The sequence below is a fragment of the Alligator mississippiensis genome, chromosome 8, assembly GCF_030867095.1.
Source record: "Alligator mississippiensis isolate rAllMis1 chromosome 8, rAllMis1, whole genome shotgun sequence".
NCBI lineage: Eukaryota > Metazoa > Chordata > Crocodylia > Alligatoridae > Alligator > Alligator mississippiensis.
In genome coordinates, this window is record NC_081831.1 from 28,275,727 (window position 1) to 28,293,842 (window position 18,116).

At 58.2% G+C, this 18,116-nt stretch overlaps 1 protein-coding gene across 2 annotated transcripts in view; it reads right to left on the bottom strand.

Moving 5' to 3' along the window:
• The window catches only part of IQSEC2 (IQ motif and Sec7 domain ArfGEF 2), a 37,411-nt gene extending 19,671 nt beyond the window's left edge, over nucleotides 1–17,740 (bottom strand). The window contains exons 1-3 of one of the 2 annotated variants that reach the window (XM_059732581.1): nucleotides 16,047–17,740; nucleotides 13,001–13,030; nucleotides 103–391 (exon numbers count right to left, since the gene is read on the bottom strand). In XM_059732581.1, coding sequence (XP_059588564.1) covers nucleotides 103–391; nucleotides 13,001–13,030; nucleotides 16,047–17,503 — 1,776 coding nt within the window. In that variant the 5' untranslated portion in view covers nucleotides 17,504–17,740. Of the gene's footprint in view, nucleotides 1–102; nucleotides 392–2,610; nucleotides 3,061–13,000; nucleotides 13,031–16,046 lie in introns of those variants that run through there. The other variant, XM_059732582.1, reaches the window with a different exon arrangement.
• Between the last annotated feature and the right edge of the window lie 376 nt (nucleotides 17,741–18,116).

Below are 18,116 nucleotides of genomic sequence, written 5' to 3' on the forward strand. Positions count from 1 at the left end.
AACTCCCAGGGTTCGGGGGCCAGGTGTCTGGGATTTCCAGGCCTCCCAAGGGTCAGAGGTCAAGGGTTCCTGAGGTTCCCAGGGTCAGAAGTCGGGGGTCACCTTCTTGTCCTGCAGGTCGGTGGAGAGCTCATAGCTGTCAGACAGGGCCTTGGGGCGTTTGCTGTCCTCCTCCTGCTGCTTGCGCAGGGCCAAGCTGGCAGGCTGCAGCCGGGCGCGCTGGGCCCAGGGAAGGCCAGGGCCGGGGGCGGGGCCAGGGCCAGGGGCGGGGCCAGGTGAGGGCCCCAAGTCCCCTCCCTTGCCTCCTTCGGGCCTGCAGTGGTAAGGCCCCGGCCCCCCGGCCCCCTCCCCCATGGCACCTCCCTCGCTGCTTGTCGGCTCCCCCTCCACACTGCAGAGAGATGGGGCATCAGCTGGCAAGAGGCGCCTAGAATCTGTATTTAGAACCTGATCTAGAGCCCAGCCACACTGATCGTGAGCCATAGAATTCAAGCCCCCTGCCCCATTAGCACACACCAGATCCCCTTCCACACTGTGATGACAGCAGGGACATCAGCTGGGGACAGGTGCTTAGAACCTGGATCTAGAAACCTATCCATCTAGAATCCAGACCTGCTTATCTATAACTGTAGTATCCAAACCTCCTCCACCCCAGGTCCCTAGCCCCCTCACTGCCTGCTGGCTCCCCCTCCATGCTGGAAAGGGGGCGGGGCATCAGCTGAGGAGAGGCACCTAGAACACAGATTTAGAACCTGGGTCTAGACCTGGTGATCTAGAGCTGTGGCATTCACACATACCGTGCTAGGTATATGTGAACTCTGAGCCCCCTCAATGCTGTGGAGAGAGCAGGGGTGTAAGTTGGGGGGAAGTGCCTAGAACCTGGATCAAGAACCCAGGTTCAGAACCAGGGCATTCATCCCCTGGTGGTCACCACCCACTGGCTCCATTCCACACTGCAGAGTGGGGACGTCTATTGTGGTGAGGCAGCTAGAACCAAGATAGAGAACCCATATCCAGACCCACTGGACTGGATCTAGAACTGTGGCGTTTGCGCTGCCCTGCCCCTTGCTGCCCACTACCTTCCCCTACACACTCTGAAAAGTAGGGGTGTCAGTTGGTAAGAAGCACCTAGAACCTGATCTAGAACCAAGATCCAGACTGTGCTAACCTAGAGCTGTGGCATTCACATCCCCCGCTTGTCACCTGCTGGCTCCCACAACCCACCAAGGAGAGAACAAAGGCATCAACCGTGCCTAAAACCTGAATCAAGAACCCAGGTCTCAGGCCCACCTGATCTAGACCCATGACCTCCAATGCTCCTCACCCCTCCTCACAGCACCTAGAACCTCCTCTGGGCTCTGGAGTTAGAACCCAGAGCAACCCCACCTCTCCCATCAGCATGCCACCAATCTACAACCCACAAGGACCCACACCTCCCCAAAACACGGGCTTGCCTGATCTAAAACATGGATGCCCCACCCCCAAGCAATGGTGGTATGTTCTGCTGTAGAACCCATGTGGCCCTGATCTAAAAGCCAGGTGTCCCCAAACCAGTGCAGACCTCACACCCTGCATGAGAACTGCATCACCATCACATGCACATGAGACCCAGGCTTCCAGGACACGGACACACATGCACATACATACATAGAACCCAAGCATCCACAACACACACAGAGAAACCAGGCATTTGAGAGGCACACTCACACAGAGAACCTAGGTGTCTGAGAAACACACATACACAAAACCCAGGCATCCAGGACACACACACATACACAAGTGAGGGTTGGTGGGGGTTAGAGCAGGGGGCTGGGAGCCCAGATGCCTGGGCTCTCTCCCACCTGCCCCACAGGGAAGGTTGGCAGGTCCCAGGGGTCTTCACAGAACAGGGGGAGGGACTACTGGAGGGTGGGACCCAGCAGGAGCAGGGGGATGGGGTGGGGATGGGGAGTGTTCAGGGCTTCCTGGCGGAGTGGCTCAGAGCCTGGGCACCTGGGTTCAGGGGGGTGGTTGAGGGTCTCTTGGACACTGGAGCAGGGAGCACTGGGTTCCCTGTGGGGGATTGGGAGCCCAAATGTCTGGGTTCCCTGGGCATGGGGGTGCCTGGATTCCCTAGGAGAAGGGATCATCCAGACACCTGGATTCTCAAGGCTGGGGGTGGGGGACTTGGACACCTGGGTTCCAGAGGCGTGGAGGGAGGGGGCTTGGCTCCTGGGTCTGAGAGAGAGAAAGGGGTTGCCTGAGTTCCCTAGGAGGATGGGTTGCATGGATGCCTGAGTTTCCAGGGCTGAGGGGAGAGGTCTCAGATGCCCAGGTTCATAGGGCGTGAAGCTGGGATGCCTGAGTTCCCAGGCATGGGGATGCCTGGATGTCTGCGGTGCTGCGGGGGCTGAGGGCTCAGATACCTGGGTTCCCGAGAGGGAAGGGTCACCCAGACGCCTGGGTTCCCAGATTGCGCCTGGGTTCCCAGATTGCGGGAAGGGGGACTCGGCTGCCTGGGTTCCCAGGGCATGGGGACGCTTGGATGCCTGTGATCCTGAGGGGGAGATGTCGCCGGGATGCCTAGGTGTCTGGGGCTGGTGGGCTCGGATGCCTGGGTTTCATACTCACCAGTGCAGCAGCTTGGAGCGGAGCTGGCCCTGGCGCCGGTCGGACGCGCAGTGCAGGCACCACATCCCTGGCCCAGTGGGAGTCCCAGGGTTGTCCCAGGGATCTGAGCAGGGGCTGAGCCCCGAGCTGCCGCCGCCGCCGCTACCACCAGAGTCAAGGGAGGAGCCACAGTCGCTAAAACCCCTCCCCAGGCCAGGCCCCAGACGCCTGGGTTCTCTCCCGGCTGCGGGAGGGGAGGGGGCCGAATAGAGAGCTGGGGGGTGGAGGGGAGGAGTGCAGAGGGCTCGGATGCCTGGGTTCGAGGGGAGCGGAGGGAAGGGGGGATTGGAGGCTTTGTGCCAATTGCGCATTTGTCCATAGAGGCCCCCTGCGAGCAACACGGGGGCCTAGCACAAAACACACGCACAGGGAACCCAGGCATCCTGCTCGCACACACAGGCGGAACCCAGGTGTCTGGATGTCTCTCTCTCTCCACCCTCCTCCCCCACACACCACGAGCCCCCCCTCCGCCGCAGGCTTCCGGGTCTTTTGCTTGCACACACATGTGTGCACACACACACAACCCAGGCATCTGGGTCTTACCCATATAGGGAACCTAGCTGTCTGGGTTACGCACATACACACACACACTGGTGGTGTCCTGCTCACACGCCCCCCATGGTGCCCCCACAGCAGCACACAGACACACAGCTGCACATGGATGTGCAAGCGCCCACATGCAATACACAGGGTTCAAGAGCCAACGTGGGGGGAGGGGGTTGCATGTGCTCTCACACATGCATGTACATGCATTTGCCCTACTATGCAGCTAGGCCAGGCTGCCCCCAACCCAATCACTGGGGTCCCCTCATGGACCACCAGGGAGTTGGTTGTCATGGAGATGGGGGGAGATGCAGGGTTGCCATGGGGATGGGAGGATGGATAGGTCCCCATGGCATTATAAGAAGTAGGGGGGGGAATTATAAAGGATCCCCCAACCCCCCTTGGCTGGTAAGGGAGGCCCAGACACCTGAGTTGTCTGGGAGTGGAATGTGGGCTGGAGAGGGGAGTCACCGCTGAGGAGGGTCAGGAACTCAGATGTCTGGGTTCTTCCCCCCCACCCTGTGCACCCCAAAATAGCACAGCCAAGTGGAGCCTCTGTGTTGCTTTTGCTCTTGTGTCACCATGGCAACGCCTCCGGAATGGCCTCCTCCTGGCGAGAACCCAGGAGTCCCAGCTCCCAGCCACCTCTGCTCTCACCCCCAGCCCCTACTCCCCTCCCAGAGAACCCAGGTGTCCAGGCTCCCAGCCTCTCCCCACCCAGGAAGCCTACACCTCTGCTTACAGCCATGCCAGTGTATCCCAGATGCCTGGGTTCTAGGGGGGGGAGCAGGGAGGCTCAGAACATGGTCCCACCCTCTTTGGCCTGATTCCTATTGCCTCCCAGAATCCTTTGTGCCCCCACCTTCCCACAATCCTTTGCACACAGAACCATTTCCCACAATCCTTTGCAACTCCGCTCCTCCCCCAGAGACCAGAGCCCCCTCCCATATACAGACTCAGTCCAGCCAGCCCAGTACCCACAGTATCAGCCCACACCTGGCCCAGTTCAGCCCAGTACCAGCCCCCTGCCCACTCCAGTCCAGTGCTCTCATTATCAGCCCCCACCAGTTCAGCCCAGCTCTCCCAACCACCTCCCCAACCCAAAGTTCCATTCATTCAGTGTCTCTCTCCCAGTGGGCACATCTACACATGCATTAATGCACCATAATTATGGTGCATTAAGTTTAGTACCTATTGTAGTACCTGTAATAACAGGTACTAACTTCATACACCATAATTGGTGCTACTGTGCAGTAGCGCCAGCGCATGTCTTTTACATGACACTAATGTGCAGTAGACTAATTTCTGGAGTCCAGAATTAGTTTACTGCACTTTTATTGTCTTGTGCCTGGCTCCATCTTGAACTAGCTCTCACTTCTCTTGGGAACCCCTCTCCCACCCACACAGTCTGAACTCTGAGGCTAGGATGCACCCAGGTCTAGTGTGGAGCAGCTGGGATCAGCTGAGATCAGCTGGAATCTGTGCCCAGGGAAGGCCGAGTTGCTGCACTCCCCTCCCGGAGACTCCAGACATCTGGACTCCCCCACTACTCTCCCAGAGAACCCAGGCATCCAGGCTCTCAGCTGAGGTTAACAGCTGTGCCTAGACCCCTGGAAGTGCTGCCAAATTTGTGATGAAGCCCATGCTGGCACCTTCTGCCCCAGGGAAGGCCCTGATGAACCCAGCTCTGGGGAAGAGCCACCAGGAAACAGCTAAGTATAAGTGCATGTGGGAAAGGCCAAGATGCACCTAGTTCTGGGGTGAAACAACTGGGGAACAGCTGAGTATAGTACCACAGAGGGGACCGAGATATGCCCAGCTCTGGAGTGAAACAGCTAGGAAGGCCTGAGTATAATAACACCACAGAAGGCCTTGAGATATGCCCAGCTCTTGGGTGGAGCCACTGGGGAAGAGCTGAGTATAACACCACAGAGAGAAGGCCTGAAATACATCCAGCTCTGGGGTGGGGCTGCAGGGGAATGGCTGAGTATAACACCATTCAGGGAAGGCTGAGGTACCCAGCTCTGGGGTGGAGCCACTGGGGAATGCCCGAGTATAACATTATAGACTAGTGGTTCTTAACCTATTTGCCATAGTGGGCCACATTAGCAGCTTTCAACGTGTTGTGTGGGCCACATCCACACAACTTACTTCCTGCATATCCATTTAAAAAATGTTTTGTATCTGTTATCTGACAGTAATGCAATATAAATCAGTATTCTGTAATATGTCTAATTTCTACATTCTCAAATGTCTTTACTTTAAAAAAAAAACCCCACAATGTCACATGGGCTGCAGCAGTATGCTGATTGAGCCACGGGTTGAGAACCACTGCCATAGAGGGAAGGCAGAGATGCGCCTGGGTCTGGGGTGGAGCCACAAGGGAACAGACGGTGGAGGGGTTGGAAATCAGGCTTGGAGCCAGTGAGAGGTCCAAGGATCCTTTTATTCCCTGTGGCTGGCAGGAGCAATGCATTTACCTGGGGTGGGGAAGGTGATAGGAGACACTCCTTTTGTACAGATTTGTATGAGGGGCTTCTCATACGTGCGAGACACCAAGTAGCTGCCCCCCCCATACACACCTTCAATGACTCCCCTAGAAAACAGAACGATGGGACATGCCTGTAGCATGGGGCCACTGCATGCATCTTGCACAGGGTCACTGCACGTGTCTCACCTGGGAAGCCACTCTGCACCATGACAGATTGATGCAACACACACAAGCATAAACAAGGCCCCTGGGCTTGGCACGCTTATCCCCTGTGGCATCACGAGTACGTTGCACATCCTGTTGGAGGAGCTCTCCCCCGCAGCAGTGAATCTAGCAAGCTGCAGTTGATTTGCACGCCAGGGGCACAGGGTACCATTGCTGTTCTGCATGCACTTTGTTGCATGTTGTGCATGTGCTCCACACTGTGCACGCATCACTCCGTGTTGCACAAGTCCTCCGTGTTGAATACATGCTGGTCTATTGCAGGTGTGCTGCTCCGTGTCACACGTGTGATGCTCCATGTTGCATAAGTGTTCCATATTGCATGACTGCTGTTTTGCATACATGCCGCTACTGTACATGTGCTATTCCATGTTGCACAAATGTTCCATGTCACACACATGCTGCTCTGTGTTGTATGAGTTCTGTATTGGAAGCGTGCTACTCCATGTCGCATGAGTGTTCCGTGTTGCGCATGTGCTGCTCCATGTTACACAAGTATTCCATGTTACAGGCGTGCCACTTTGTGTTGCACGTGTTTTGTGTCACACACAGAAAAGAACTCCCCCCTTCACACACACTCCTCTTTGGTACAGCACCTTCTCTTCCCCTCCACTGGCAGCCCCCTGCGAGGCAAGCTCCTTTTGCACCTGTGTTCAAGCCACACCCAGCTATACCCCCACCCTGTCTCCATGATCACACTCCCTGCCCCCCTACCCTGAGAGCCATGCCCACCTGTGGGGGCAGGAAGGAGTTACGGCCTTGCACATTGACCTCTGGTGTAAGAAGCATGAAGTGAGAGGGAAGCCAGGAGGCACGTGTGGGCATGGGGCCAGGATGCCCCTCCCCCACCAGTGTCTGTCTGTCTCCTGGGGTCTCTTGCTTGCAAGAGAGATGCCCGGGCAGGGCCCTGCCACTGGGAGTTGGGGCCAGAGCAGCAAGGGGCGACACCGGAGCAGCAGGGGACTGGGTTTAAGGCTTATGTTTCTGCATAGAAAAAGATGTGTAAACCAAGATTTTAGGAAGGGGGAGGGATCACAAGCGAAGGTCACCACTGTCCCAGAGAGGCTGAGGGTTCCTGCCTAGAGGTCAAGGGTCACAGGTCTATGCCAAGTTTCAGGAAAGGACAAAGGCTAAAGCCAAGGCAACCAAAGGGTAAAGTTCAGACTGAACCATTGCCCCCCCCCCTCCCCCAAGGAGGGGGAAGGTCAGAAGTCACAAGTCAGCCATAGGTCAGTGGCTGGAGGGGGTCGAAGGTTGAGAGGTCACAGCAAAACCCTCCCTGGAGATGAAAGGTCAAACTGCAGGAGGGCAGAAGTCTTCAGCTGGCACTGGGGGTCAAAGGTCACACAAGGGAGTGCAGGCTGGGGCCCAGAAGACAGAAAGTCAAAGGTCAAAAGCCAACCAGGAGGCTACAGTTTAAAGAGCTCTGGGAGGAGGCAGGGAGAGGGCGTGGATAAGGTATAAGGTTAAACCAAGGAGTGAAAGTCACAGTGAGGTCACAGTGCAAAAATTGCAAACAATGGCAAGACGCCAAAGGGATCTGAGGTTGCAGAGGACTAGTACCCAAACTCCAGCTGGAGGTTAAATCTGAAAAGGGGTGGGGCAAAAAGTCCCAGCAAGAGCGTGGGTCCTGGCCAGCAACACTGGGGTCAAGCATAGGTGATAGGAAGACATTGGTCATGTGGAGTGGGGGAGGAGGGGTCAAAGGTCATCAGAACCCCCTACCACCATGCATGCTCTGCTAGAGATCAGAGGTCACTGGTCACAGGATGGGGGTCAAAGCAGGCCTCTCTGCAGGAGGGAGGTGGGATTTGTGTCTGTGGTGGGGGCATGTGCAGGGCAGGGCTGGGCAGTGCCCCCTGCTGGTCAGCGCGAGGAGGGGCTGCTGCCCTCAGAGGCCGGGCAGCAGAACTGATGCTCATCCTCAGCCTCATCCCTGGAGCCGGAGTGGAAGGGAAGGAGAAGGGGTGTGTGGGACAGACAGACAGACAGAGACAGGGACAGACAGATGGTTAGCACAGCGCTGGCCCCTCCCCCACACACCCAGCTAGGGAGCTGGGGCTGGAGCAAGCAGTGGGAAGGGGAAGGGGGCATGAATGTGAAAGGTGCTGAAGGAGAGGGGCAAGGAGAAGGTGGGACCCAGGACCTAAGTCAGGGGTGGGCAAAAATGTGGCCTGTGGACCGGATGCGGCCTGTCAGGCCATTCTATCCGGCCCACAGGGCCCCTAAAAAAATTTAGAAAATTAATATTTATCAGCCCCTGGCTGCCTGTCATGCGGCCCTCAATGGCTTGCCAAAACTCAGTAAGTGGTCCTCCACCCGAAATAATTGCCTGCCCCTGACCTAGGCTCTGCTCTAACCCGCCAGACCCCTCCCTCCAACTCTAGAGTGGGGAGAGGACTCAGGTTTCCAGGGCTCCCATCCCTGCTCAGTTCCCCCAGTGCCTTCCCAAGGCTGGGGGAAAAAACAGGCATTCAGGCTCCCTCCCAGCTCTAAGCCACCGGACCCCACTCCCTTCCCAGGGAACCCAGGCATTCAGGCTCCCAGCCTTGCCCTATTCTAACCCACCAACCTTTACTCTCTCCTCCTGGAGAACTGAGGCATCTGGGGGTCACAGACTCCCCTGCTCTAACCCACCAGCCCCCACTCCCTCTCAAGAGAACCCAAATGGGCTCTCAGCCCCCCACCCTGCTGTAACCTAGCGGCCCCTCCCCCATCCCTAAGCTGAGGCAGGACCCAGGCATCTGGGCAGGTGGGGTGGGGTGGGGCCAGGGCTTACCTGTATTCAGGGTGCCGGGCAGGGGAGGAGCGCCGGGAACGGAGGTGTGCCGGGGCGGGGCAGCAGAACTGGTGGAGAGTGGGACCCGGCGAGCACCTAGAGTGGAGAGACAGCGCGAGGGGGGGGCAGGGACCCAGAAGATCAGGTGGAGGGACAGACAGACAGACAGACAGACAGACAATGGGCGGGTGGATGAATGGATGAATGGATGAAAAGTAAATGGATGGATGGATTGTTGGATGGATGGTGGGTGATAGTTTGTTGGTTGGATAGGTGGTTAGATGAGTGGGTCAGTAAAGAGAATGGATGGATGAAAGAAAGGGTAAATGGTTGGTTGGATGGATGGAAGGGTGGATGGATAGTTTATTGATTGGATGGGTGGTTGGATGGATGGAGATGGGTTTGGTTGGGCAGATGAATATGGAGATGGATGGAAAGATTGTAGTTGATAAGTTGATTGGATGGATGTGTGTGAGGTTGTGTGGATGGATGGAGGGTATGTTAGAAGCAGTGGAAGTGTAGAATATGGAAGGGACAGAGCAGTGGGGTTGTGTGGATGAATGGAAGGTTTGTGGGTTATTTGTTTGGTTGGATGGATAGGCAGACAGGTGGATGTATCATTTGTTGGTTAGGTAGATGGGTGGGTAGACAGATGGCACAGATGGATGGATGGAAGAATGGATGGGTGTGGGATTGGTTGGATTCCATGAATAGGGATGGATAGTTAATTGGTTGGTTGATTGGGTGGGTAGATTTTCAGAGGGGTGCATAAGGAATTGGATAGAGCAGGTTCATACAAGATTGGTTCATTGGTTGGATGAACACACGCATAGTGAAATCACGCACATAAGGTTGGTTGGATGCATGGAGGGTGTGCATGGGGCCAATGAACGTGTAGAAATGGGGAGAATGGATGGAGGAATGAAGGGACAGACAGATCGACAGAGTTGATGGATGGGTGATTAATTGGTAGATGAATGGACAGAGATGTTGATGGACAGACAGATGGAAGGTTCATTGGTTGGATGAATGGGTTCAAATAAGGGTGGATGGATGGACACGTTGATAGAGATGGACAGGTGGGCAGTTGTTGGGGGTGTGCGGGGCCAGTGTGTACACCAGGGATGGAGTGGGGGTGGGGGTATGACAGACAGATCGGAGGAAGGGCAGGCAGGCAGGTGGCGGTGGCCAGCGACAGAGACAGGGAAAGGGAGAGAAGAAAAAAACACAAAGTCAAGATAGCAAGAGGACAGCACGGCACGCAAGGGGGGGAGGGGCTTGCACGAGGGCCACGCATGAGGGGCGCTGGGGAGGGACACAGCCACAGACAGAGCCACGGGGGGGGGCAGGAGGGAGAGAGGGAGGAGCAGACAAAGGGATGGACAGTAAGGAAGGGGAGGGGGGAAATCCACTGAGATCCCAAGGGATCTGGAAGGCTTCCAGAGGCAGAGAGGAAGCAGATACCCTGGGATCTGGTGGGATCTGGCAAGGGGGTGGGTAGCAGAAGGCAGTGTGGCAGCAGATCCCCAGGGATCTGGCAGGATCCCTCAGGATACAGGGAGGGAGAGGGAGACACTTGGGAAGGGTAGAGTAGGGTCCAGGAGAATCTGGTGAGGGAAAGGAGAGATGCAGGCAGAGAGCAAAGAGGGAGTGGATCCCTTGGGATTGGATGGGATCCAGCACAAGGCAGTAGTGGGGGGTGCAGGAATCAGCATGGGGGTTTTCCCCAGGGGATCTGCTGGGTGCTTTGGCAAGTATGGGGATGGGATCCCAGGGGATCCAGTGGGGAGGTGGCAGCAGCAGATGGAGTCAGGGCAAAGCTGGAAGGAGAGGCGGAGCCAGGGGAGATCCTTCAGGATCTGGTGGGAATTGGGCAGGATCAGAGAGACGGCGGCACCATAGGAAGCCCCCCCCCCCCCCCGCAAGATGGGGACCCCCAACCCCAACTCCATGCCCAGAGAACCCAGGTGTCCAGGCTCCTAGCCCCCTGCCCTTCTTCCCTGGCACCCTCTTCCCCGCTACAGAACCCATGTGTCTGGGTTCCCAGCCCCTCCCCACCACCCCACTCACAGGTGTCCTGGGGCTGGGTCCATGACCCTGGGGCCAGGGAGGAAAGGGTAGCACTGGGTGGGGAGGAGCAGGCTGGGGGTGGAGAACGGGCTTAACCCTGTCAGCACCTAGAGATTCCAGGCATCCAGGTGTGGAGCTTCCCTCCACCCACACACACCCCTTGCCAGAGAATGGAGGCATCTAAGCTCCCAAATGCCTCTGCTCTCATCCACCAGACCACTGCTGTCCCCACTCCCAAGCCCCAGAGAACCTGGGCATACAGGCTCCCACACCAGCCTCCCTCCCAGAGAACCCAGGAGGGGGGAGGGGGGCTCCCAGGCCCGGGGAAGTCTGTGTCCCAGCTGACTCTGCTTCCTGTTGACAGGGTAGCCTGGATATGGACAGGAGGGGTCCGGACACCCGCACTCCTATGTGTGTTTGCATGAGCGTGTGTGAGAGAAAGAGAGATAGTGGGGGAAGGAGGATACGACATGCCTGGGGTGGGGGGCCAGTTAGATTCCTGGGTTCTCTAAGCATATGTATGTGTATGTGCGAGAGTGTGAGAGAGATGTTGTGGGGGGGAGGGGTTTAACACTGGGGCAGGCAGGGGTTTAGATGTCTGGGTTCTCTGCGCGCTGTGTGTGTGTGGGTGGGTGTGTGGGTGGGCGGGGGGTATTGGATGCCTGGGTCTCCTGTGCACAGGGCCCGTCCTTCTGCCCTCCTCACCTTCAACAGCTGGTCTGTGACTCACAGGGCTCCAGCCTGTAATTAGTTAGGCAAGGGGGGCTTCTAATATTAGTAACAAAGCCACATATAGGGGGCCCCCTGCTGTTACCATGGGAACTGGGAACTCCCCACAAGACCTGCCCCCCTCCACAACCCCAGAACCAGGCGCATTGTCCTGCCCAGGAAGCTCTTCTCCAATACCGTTATAATCAGCTGTTCCCAGCCTCCCCACCCCAGAGCTGGGCACATTGTGGCCTGTTATACTCAGCCATTCCCCAGTGACTCCACCCCAGAACTCGCTGCACCTCAGCACATTCCTTGGGCACCATTATGCTCAGCCATTCCCAGCTGTCCCACCCCAGAACTGGCCACATCCCAGCCTGTTATACTCAGCCATTCTCCAGCCTCCCTACCCCAGAGCTGGCTCCATCTTGGCCCATTCCTTGGGCACTGTTATACTCAGCTGTTTCCAGCCTCCCCATCCCAGAGCTGGCTGCATCCTGGCCTGTTATACTCAGCCAATCCCCCCTGAGTCCACCCCAGAGCTGGGTGAATACCAGCCCCTTTTCCTCAGCCAGGCCCTCGCCATTCCCCCCAGAGCTGGCTGTATCTTGCCCTCACCCTGCAGCATTATATTCAGACATTCCCAGTTGCCCTACCAGAGCTGGCTGTATCCCAGTCTGTTATACTCAGCCATATCCCCAGAGGCTCCACCTCACAGCTAGGTGAATACCAGCTTGTTATACCCAGCATTTCCCCTCCAGAGCTGGGTGCATCTTGGTCTGTTACACCCAGCCAGGCCCCAGCCATTCTCCCCAGAGTTAGCTGCATCTTGCCCTCTCCCTGCAGCCTTATATTTGGCTATTCCCCAGGTTCTCTACAGAGCTGGCTGTAGAGCTTGGACACCATTACACTCGGCCATTCCCCAGCTGCCCCACCCCAGAGCTAGCTTCATCTCCCCATCACTAGGCCTCGTTACCTCCCCATCCCGTCCCACTCCAGTGCTGGGCACCCCACGCGGCTGACAGCTGGCAGGAGGCTGCGCCACACGGGTGTTTGTGTTGCCATGACAATGCTTCCTGGCAGCCCCACACAGTGCTGTCACTCCCCCGAGCTGTCAGCGCCCCCCCCCCGCCCAATTGCTTGGCAACCGCCTACCGCATCACCCCTAGCAACAGCTGCTGGGTTGGGGGAGTGGGAAACCCAAATGTCCAGGCCCCCAGCTCTCACCCCTAGCCCCCACTCAATGCCCAGAGAACCCAGGCCCCCAGCTGCACCAACCCACCAGCTGCACTCCCATCTCAGAGAACCCAGACATCTGGTCTCCCAGACACCCCGGGCTCTCACCCCTAGCCCCACTCTCCTCCGAAAGAACACAGGGGTCCAGGCTCCTGGCCCACCGCCTTCTTCATGCCCATCACTGCACAAGTCCCATGCTTGCCACCCCTCCCCCCCACATCCCTCCAGAAAAGAACCCAGGCATGCAGGTACCGCCCCCCCACTCATGACAGGGTGCTGCCTGCTAGGGGCCCGAGACTGACCTGACGGTGCGGGAGCTCTCGCAGTCGGACCTGGGGGAGCAAAGAGTGGGGTGGGAGGTCAGTGGGGAGAGGGAAGACCCTGGGGAAAAGAAACCCCCCACACCCTGGTGCCACTCACTTCTGACCTGCAGCCCCACCAAATGGTGACCCTCACTCCAGACCTGCAGCCTCCTCAGCCCTGAGGACGACTGTGGGTGTTGAAATGAGTTTCTACCCACTCCTGCTGCAGCCACCTCTCATGATTCCTAGTGGCTGGGGGGGAGGGGCAGCTGCCTGGAGGGGCCCCAGGCATGTGGGTTCTCTGGGCAAGAACTGAAGTCTTGGGGGTGAGAGCAGGGAGGGCTAGGAGCTTGGACAACTAGCTTCTCTGGGAGGGGAGTTGGGGTGGGGGTCTTGAATTGATTACACTAGTAAATTTGCAATCTAACAAGGAAAGAGATCCAGGTGTCCAGCAACACCCCACCCCACAAACCTCATTCCTATGCCCAGAGCAGGCAGGGAATCCAGATGTCCGGGCTGCTTCCTCTCTGGGACAACAGCAGTGGTGATGGGAGGTGACAGGGGTTGATCCAACAACCAGGCGAAGGGATAGGCTGAGGGCCAGTGGGCACTGGAACTCAGGTGTCTGGGCTCTCAGCCCCGCTGCTCGCACCCCTCATCCCCCTCCCAGAAAACCCAAGCATCCAAGCCAGTGTTTGGGTGGGGGACGGGTGGGAGCAGAAGCAGATGGTCACTCAGGTGGAAGCCATGGGCTGGTGCCACAAGCCCATGTCCCCCCTGCCGCTCCCCCACCTGCTCCCAGCCAGCCTGGGCACCACGCCTGGCATGGGGATGTGCCCAGCTCTGAGGTGGGATGGGAGGGGGGGGAATGGGAATGGCTGTGCATAACAATGCTTCTGGGTTCTCTGGGGGGGAGGGGGACTGGGGGGGAGAGCAGAGAGATTCTGGATGCTTGTGTTATCTTGGGGGGGAGTGGGGAGAGCAAAGGGGGCCGGGAGCCCCAATGCCTGGGTACTTTAGGAAGGGGCTGGGGGCCAGGGGCTCTAGGGAGGCCAAAAGACCTTCACTGAAGTCAGATGTGGCCCGGACACTTAGGTTTATCCCTTAACTTGAAGGGGGCTGGAGAAGCAGAGCCCAGTCTGGACCCATTCCTGAGCTCAGCCCTTAGCCAAAGTCACACTGGACTGCCATGAGTCAGTGTGGGGAGAAGGGGGTGGAGAAAGGGTTGAGAGCACAGACACCAGGGCTCCCTAGGAGGGGAGTGAGTGGCTAGGAGCCTGGACACCTGGGTTTTATGCCAGCCTCCCACCCCGCACTCACCCACGAAGAGTGGGTAGCTGTGAGAAGTGAGATATGTGCACCTCCTTCTTTCCCCTCCACCACATTCCAGTGGATCCCTGCCCCTCCAAGATCCCTGGATCCACCCCCAGAGGCCTGCAACCCCTACTGTACCCCCCCAAGCCCCACTCCTAGAGAACCAAGGCATCCAGGCTCCCAGCCCCACTCCCCTTCCAAAGAAAACAGGCTCTGGCCTGCTGTGCCTGACGCATCATCCCTAGGCAGACAGGAAAGGGAAGGTTGGGGAGTTCTAGAACCAGGCTGCTTCTAAATTGGACCTACAGGGGACAGGGCAAGACAGGGTGCTCTAGACCCCCTTCTCCCAGTTCTAGATGGAAGCTCTGGCCCTACCAGCCACCTAGTCCCAGGAAAGGCTGCTGCTGAGGCTCTAGAACCCACCCAGTTTTGGGCACATGCCAAGTGCAGTGTTCTAGAACCCACCTCCCAGTTCTAGCTAGATAGCACAGAGGAGCTGATCTAGAAGCTAGGGTCAGGGGCCCCTGGGGTTACTCAGATACTCCCCAGCCAGCTCTAGAACCCCCATTCACACCCTACTGGTTCTAGATGTGGGCCTAAACCGGAGTCTAGATATTCTGGGAGAGCCAGGCTGGGCTCCATGGAGTTGTACCTAGAAACTTGCAAGCTCCATCAGGCACCCTCTAGGACCCCCCCCCACCCCCTTTGCTCTCACCCCCCAGGTTCCAGAAGCACCTAGAGCCACTCCAGAAACCCCACACCACAACTCAGGGGAGGGGGATGTCTAGAGCATGGAGAGGCATCAGAATCCTCTGAGTCTAGAACCACTGTTCTAAGACCTAGAACATGGTGAGAGGTGCCTTAGAACACAGAGGAAGCTATAACTTAGCTCTTCAGAACCCAGAAGGGTCTAGATTTTGGGGGATGAAGGCCAGAATTTGGGCAAGGGGGAGGGACTAAAGCATGCTGGGGATCCAGAACCTGGGGTCCTAGATCTTGGCCTAGAAGTAGGGTATCTAGAATCCAGGCAGATCTACAACTTAGCTCTCTAGACTCTAAGTAGAGTCTAGGGTAAAGAGGAGGGGCTTGACTACTGCAAAGAAGATGGTCTACAGCCTTAGGATACCAGTCTTGGTCCACCAGAACTTGAAGGGGTCTAGAACCCAAGGGCATCTAGACACCGGTCCACCCAAATCTAGAGGGGTCTCAAACAATGGTTAAAGTATCTCCAGAGCTAGTACCCAGGACCCAGAGACCTAGATCACAACCCTCCAAAACCCTGAGATCTAGAACCAAGGGGAATCTAGAGCCTACCCCTCCAGACTTTAGAGGGATCTAGAGCACCAGGGAGAGGGGACACCACAACTACAGGGGGGCTCCTAAAGCCCCAAAGACTCCAAGACCTAGATCTCAATGAATCAAAGCCTTGAGGGACCTAGAATTTGGGGGGAATCTAGAACCCAGACCATCAGGATCTGGGGGTGGTCTAGACCAGTGTGGGAGGAGGCTCCACAACTAAAATGGGGGTCATAAAGTCCCCAAACTGAGACCTACCCACCAAAACCTTGAGGGATCTTGAACTCAAGATGATTTACAACCCAGCCCACCAGGGCTCTAAAGCAATGAGGGTACCATCCCCTTCCCCCCAAATACCACCTCCACCCTCAACCCAGGACCCACAGGGTAAGGAAGGGGTCCAAGATGCCCGCGCCAGGTGCTAGATGCTGCTTACTTCCTCTGAAGGGTGGCACCAGGGCTGGGGCTGTCAACAGTGGGGAGTGGCCCCCCACTGGCCCCGGGGCTGGAGCTCCGTGATGCACCCCGGCTCAGCTGGCCTCGATCACGGCCCCGACGCTTGGCATACAGCCCCTCACGGCCCCCGTAGGGGGTGTCCCGGTCCATCTGGCCTCCATAGTGCCCGTCTGGGGGTGGGAAGGCTCCATCCCGCTCCAGTGGAGGCTGGAACTGGGCATCCCGGGCCCCATACTGGGAATCCCGGGCCCCATACTGGGCGCTCTGGTCCGTACGACCCGGATAGGGCCCGTCCCGACCTGGATACTGGGAATCCCGGCCAGGATACTGGTTGTCCTGGGCTGGGAACTGAGAATCCCGAGCAGCAAACTGGTTCTCTCTAGGCTGGTACTGGGAATCCCGGCTGTGATACTGGTTGTCCTGGGCGGGGAACTGGTTTTCCCGGGTCTGGTACTGGTTGTCTCTGGGCTGGTACTGAGAATCCCGGCCAGGATATTGGTTCTCCTGGGCCTGGTACTGGGAGTCGCGGCTCGGATACTGGCTCTCCGGGGTGGAGTACTGGTTGTCTCGGGCAGGGAACTGGGAGTCACGGGTCTGAAACTGGCTCTCCCGGCCAGGATACTGTGAATCCCGGGCCGGGAACTGGTTCTCCAGTGCCTGGTACTGTGAATCCCGGCTCGGATATTGGTTCTCAGGGCTCGGATACTGTGAATCCCGGCCAGGATGCTGGGAATCGCGGGCCGGAAACTGGTTTTCCAGAGCCTGGAACTGGTTTTCCCGGGCAGGGAACTGGTTCTCATGAGCCCGGTACTGGGAATCACGGGCTGGAAACTGGCTGTCCAGTGCCTGATACTGGTTTTCTGGGCTTGGATACTGGGTATCGCAGGCGGCAAACTGGTTCTCATGAGCTGGATATTGCGAATCCCGAGATGGAAACTGGTTCTCCAGAGGCTGGAATTGGTTCTCATGCGCTGGATACTGGGAATCGCAGGTGGTGAACTGGTTCTCATGAGCCGGATACTGGGAATCACGGGCTGGAAACTGGGTCTCGTGAAGCTGGTACTGGGTCTCCAGAGCCTGGAACTGGGAATCTCGAGCTGGAAACTGGTTCTCCTGAGTTGGATACTGGGATTCTCGAGCTGGAAACGGGTTCTCCAGAGGCTGGAACTGGCTCTCCCGCCCCTCCTGCCCCTCATAGGGGTCCCCTCGGCCCCTCTCCCGGCCAGGAGGGCCCCGATCCCGGCCATCACGGCCCCGCAGCTCGCGATTCTCCCGGCCCAGGCGCTCTAGCGCCGCTTCCAGCTCCTCGATGCGGCGCCGCTGCGAATCCAGCAGCCGCTGCTGCGTCTCAATGATGCGGTTCAGCTCCAGCAAGTAGCCCACGGCCCGGCTCGGACTGTCCCTGTCCCCGGCCCCGGCCCCGGCCCCCGCCTCCATGGACGCCGAGCGCCGCTGCGGCTGGTGCTGCCGCCGGCCCGGCCCGGCCCGGCCCCGCGGGGCCCCCGCGCCCCCCAGCCCGGCTCAGTACCGCCGCATGGCGAGCCCCGGCCCCGCGAGCCCCCGGAGCTCGCGCGAGCCTCTGGCTTGGGGGGCGGGGGAGGGAGGGAGGGAGGGAGGGAGGCGCTGCGGCGGCTGCACGAGGCGAGCGCGGGCGAACCCGGGGGGGGGGGGGGGAGGAGCGAGCTTGTAGGGAGGCGAGCCTAGAGGGGGTGAAGGAAGCGAGCCTGAAGGGGAGGAGCAAGCTGGGGGGAAGGAAGGAGCCTAAGGCGAGCCTGAGGGAGGGGAGAGGAGCAAGCTGGGGGGCGAGTCTGAAGAGGAGCGAACTTGAAGGGGGAGGGGGGCAAGCCTGGAATCTAAGCGGGGTGGGGGGCGAGCCTGAGAGGGGGAAGGAAGCGCGCTTGAGAGGGGGAAGGAACAAGCTTGGGAGGAGGGGAGAGGGCGAGCCTGGAGATGGGAGGGAGGAACCGGGTCTGGAGAAGGCCTAGCAGAGGGTAGGCAGGGCCTGGGAGGGGACGGGGTTTTTTTGGGGGGTGGGCAGGGGTGAGACTGA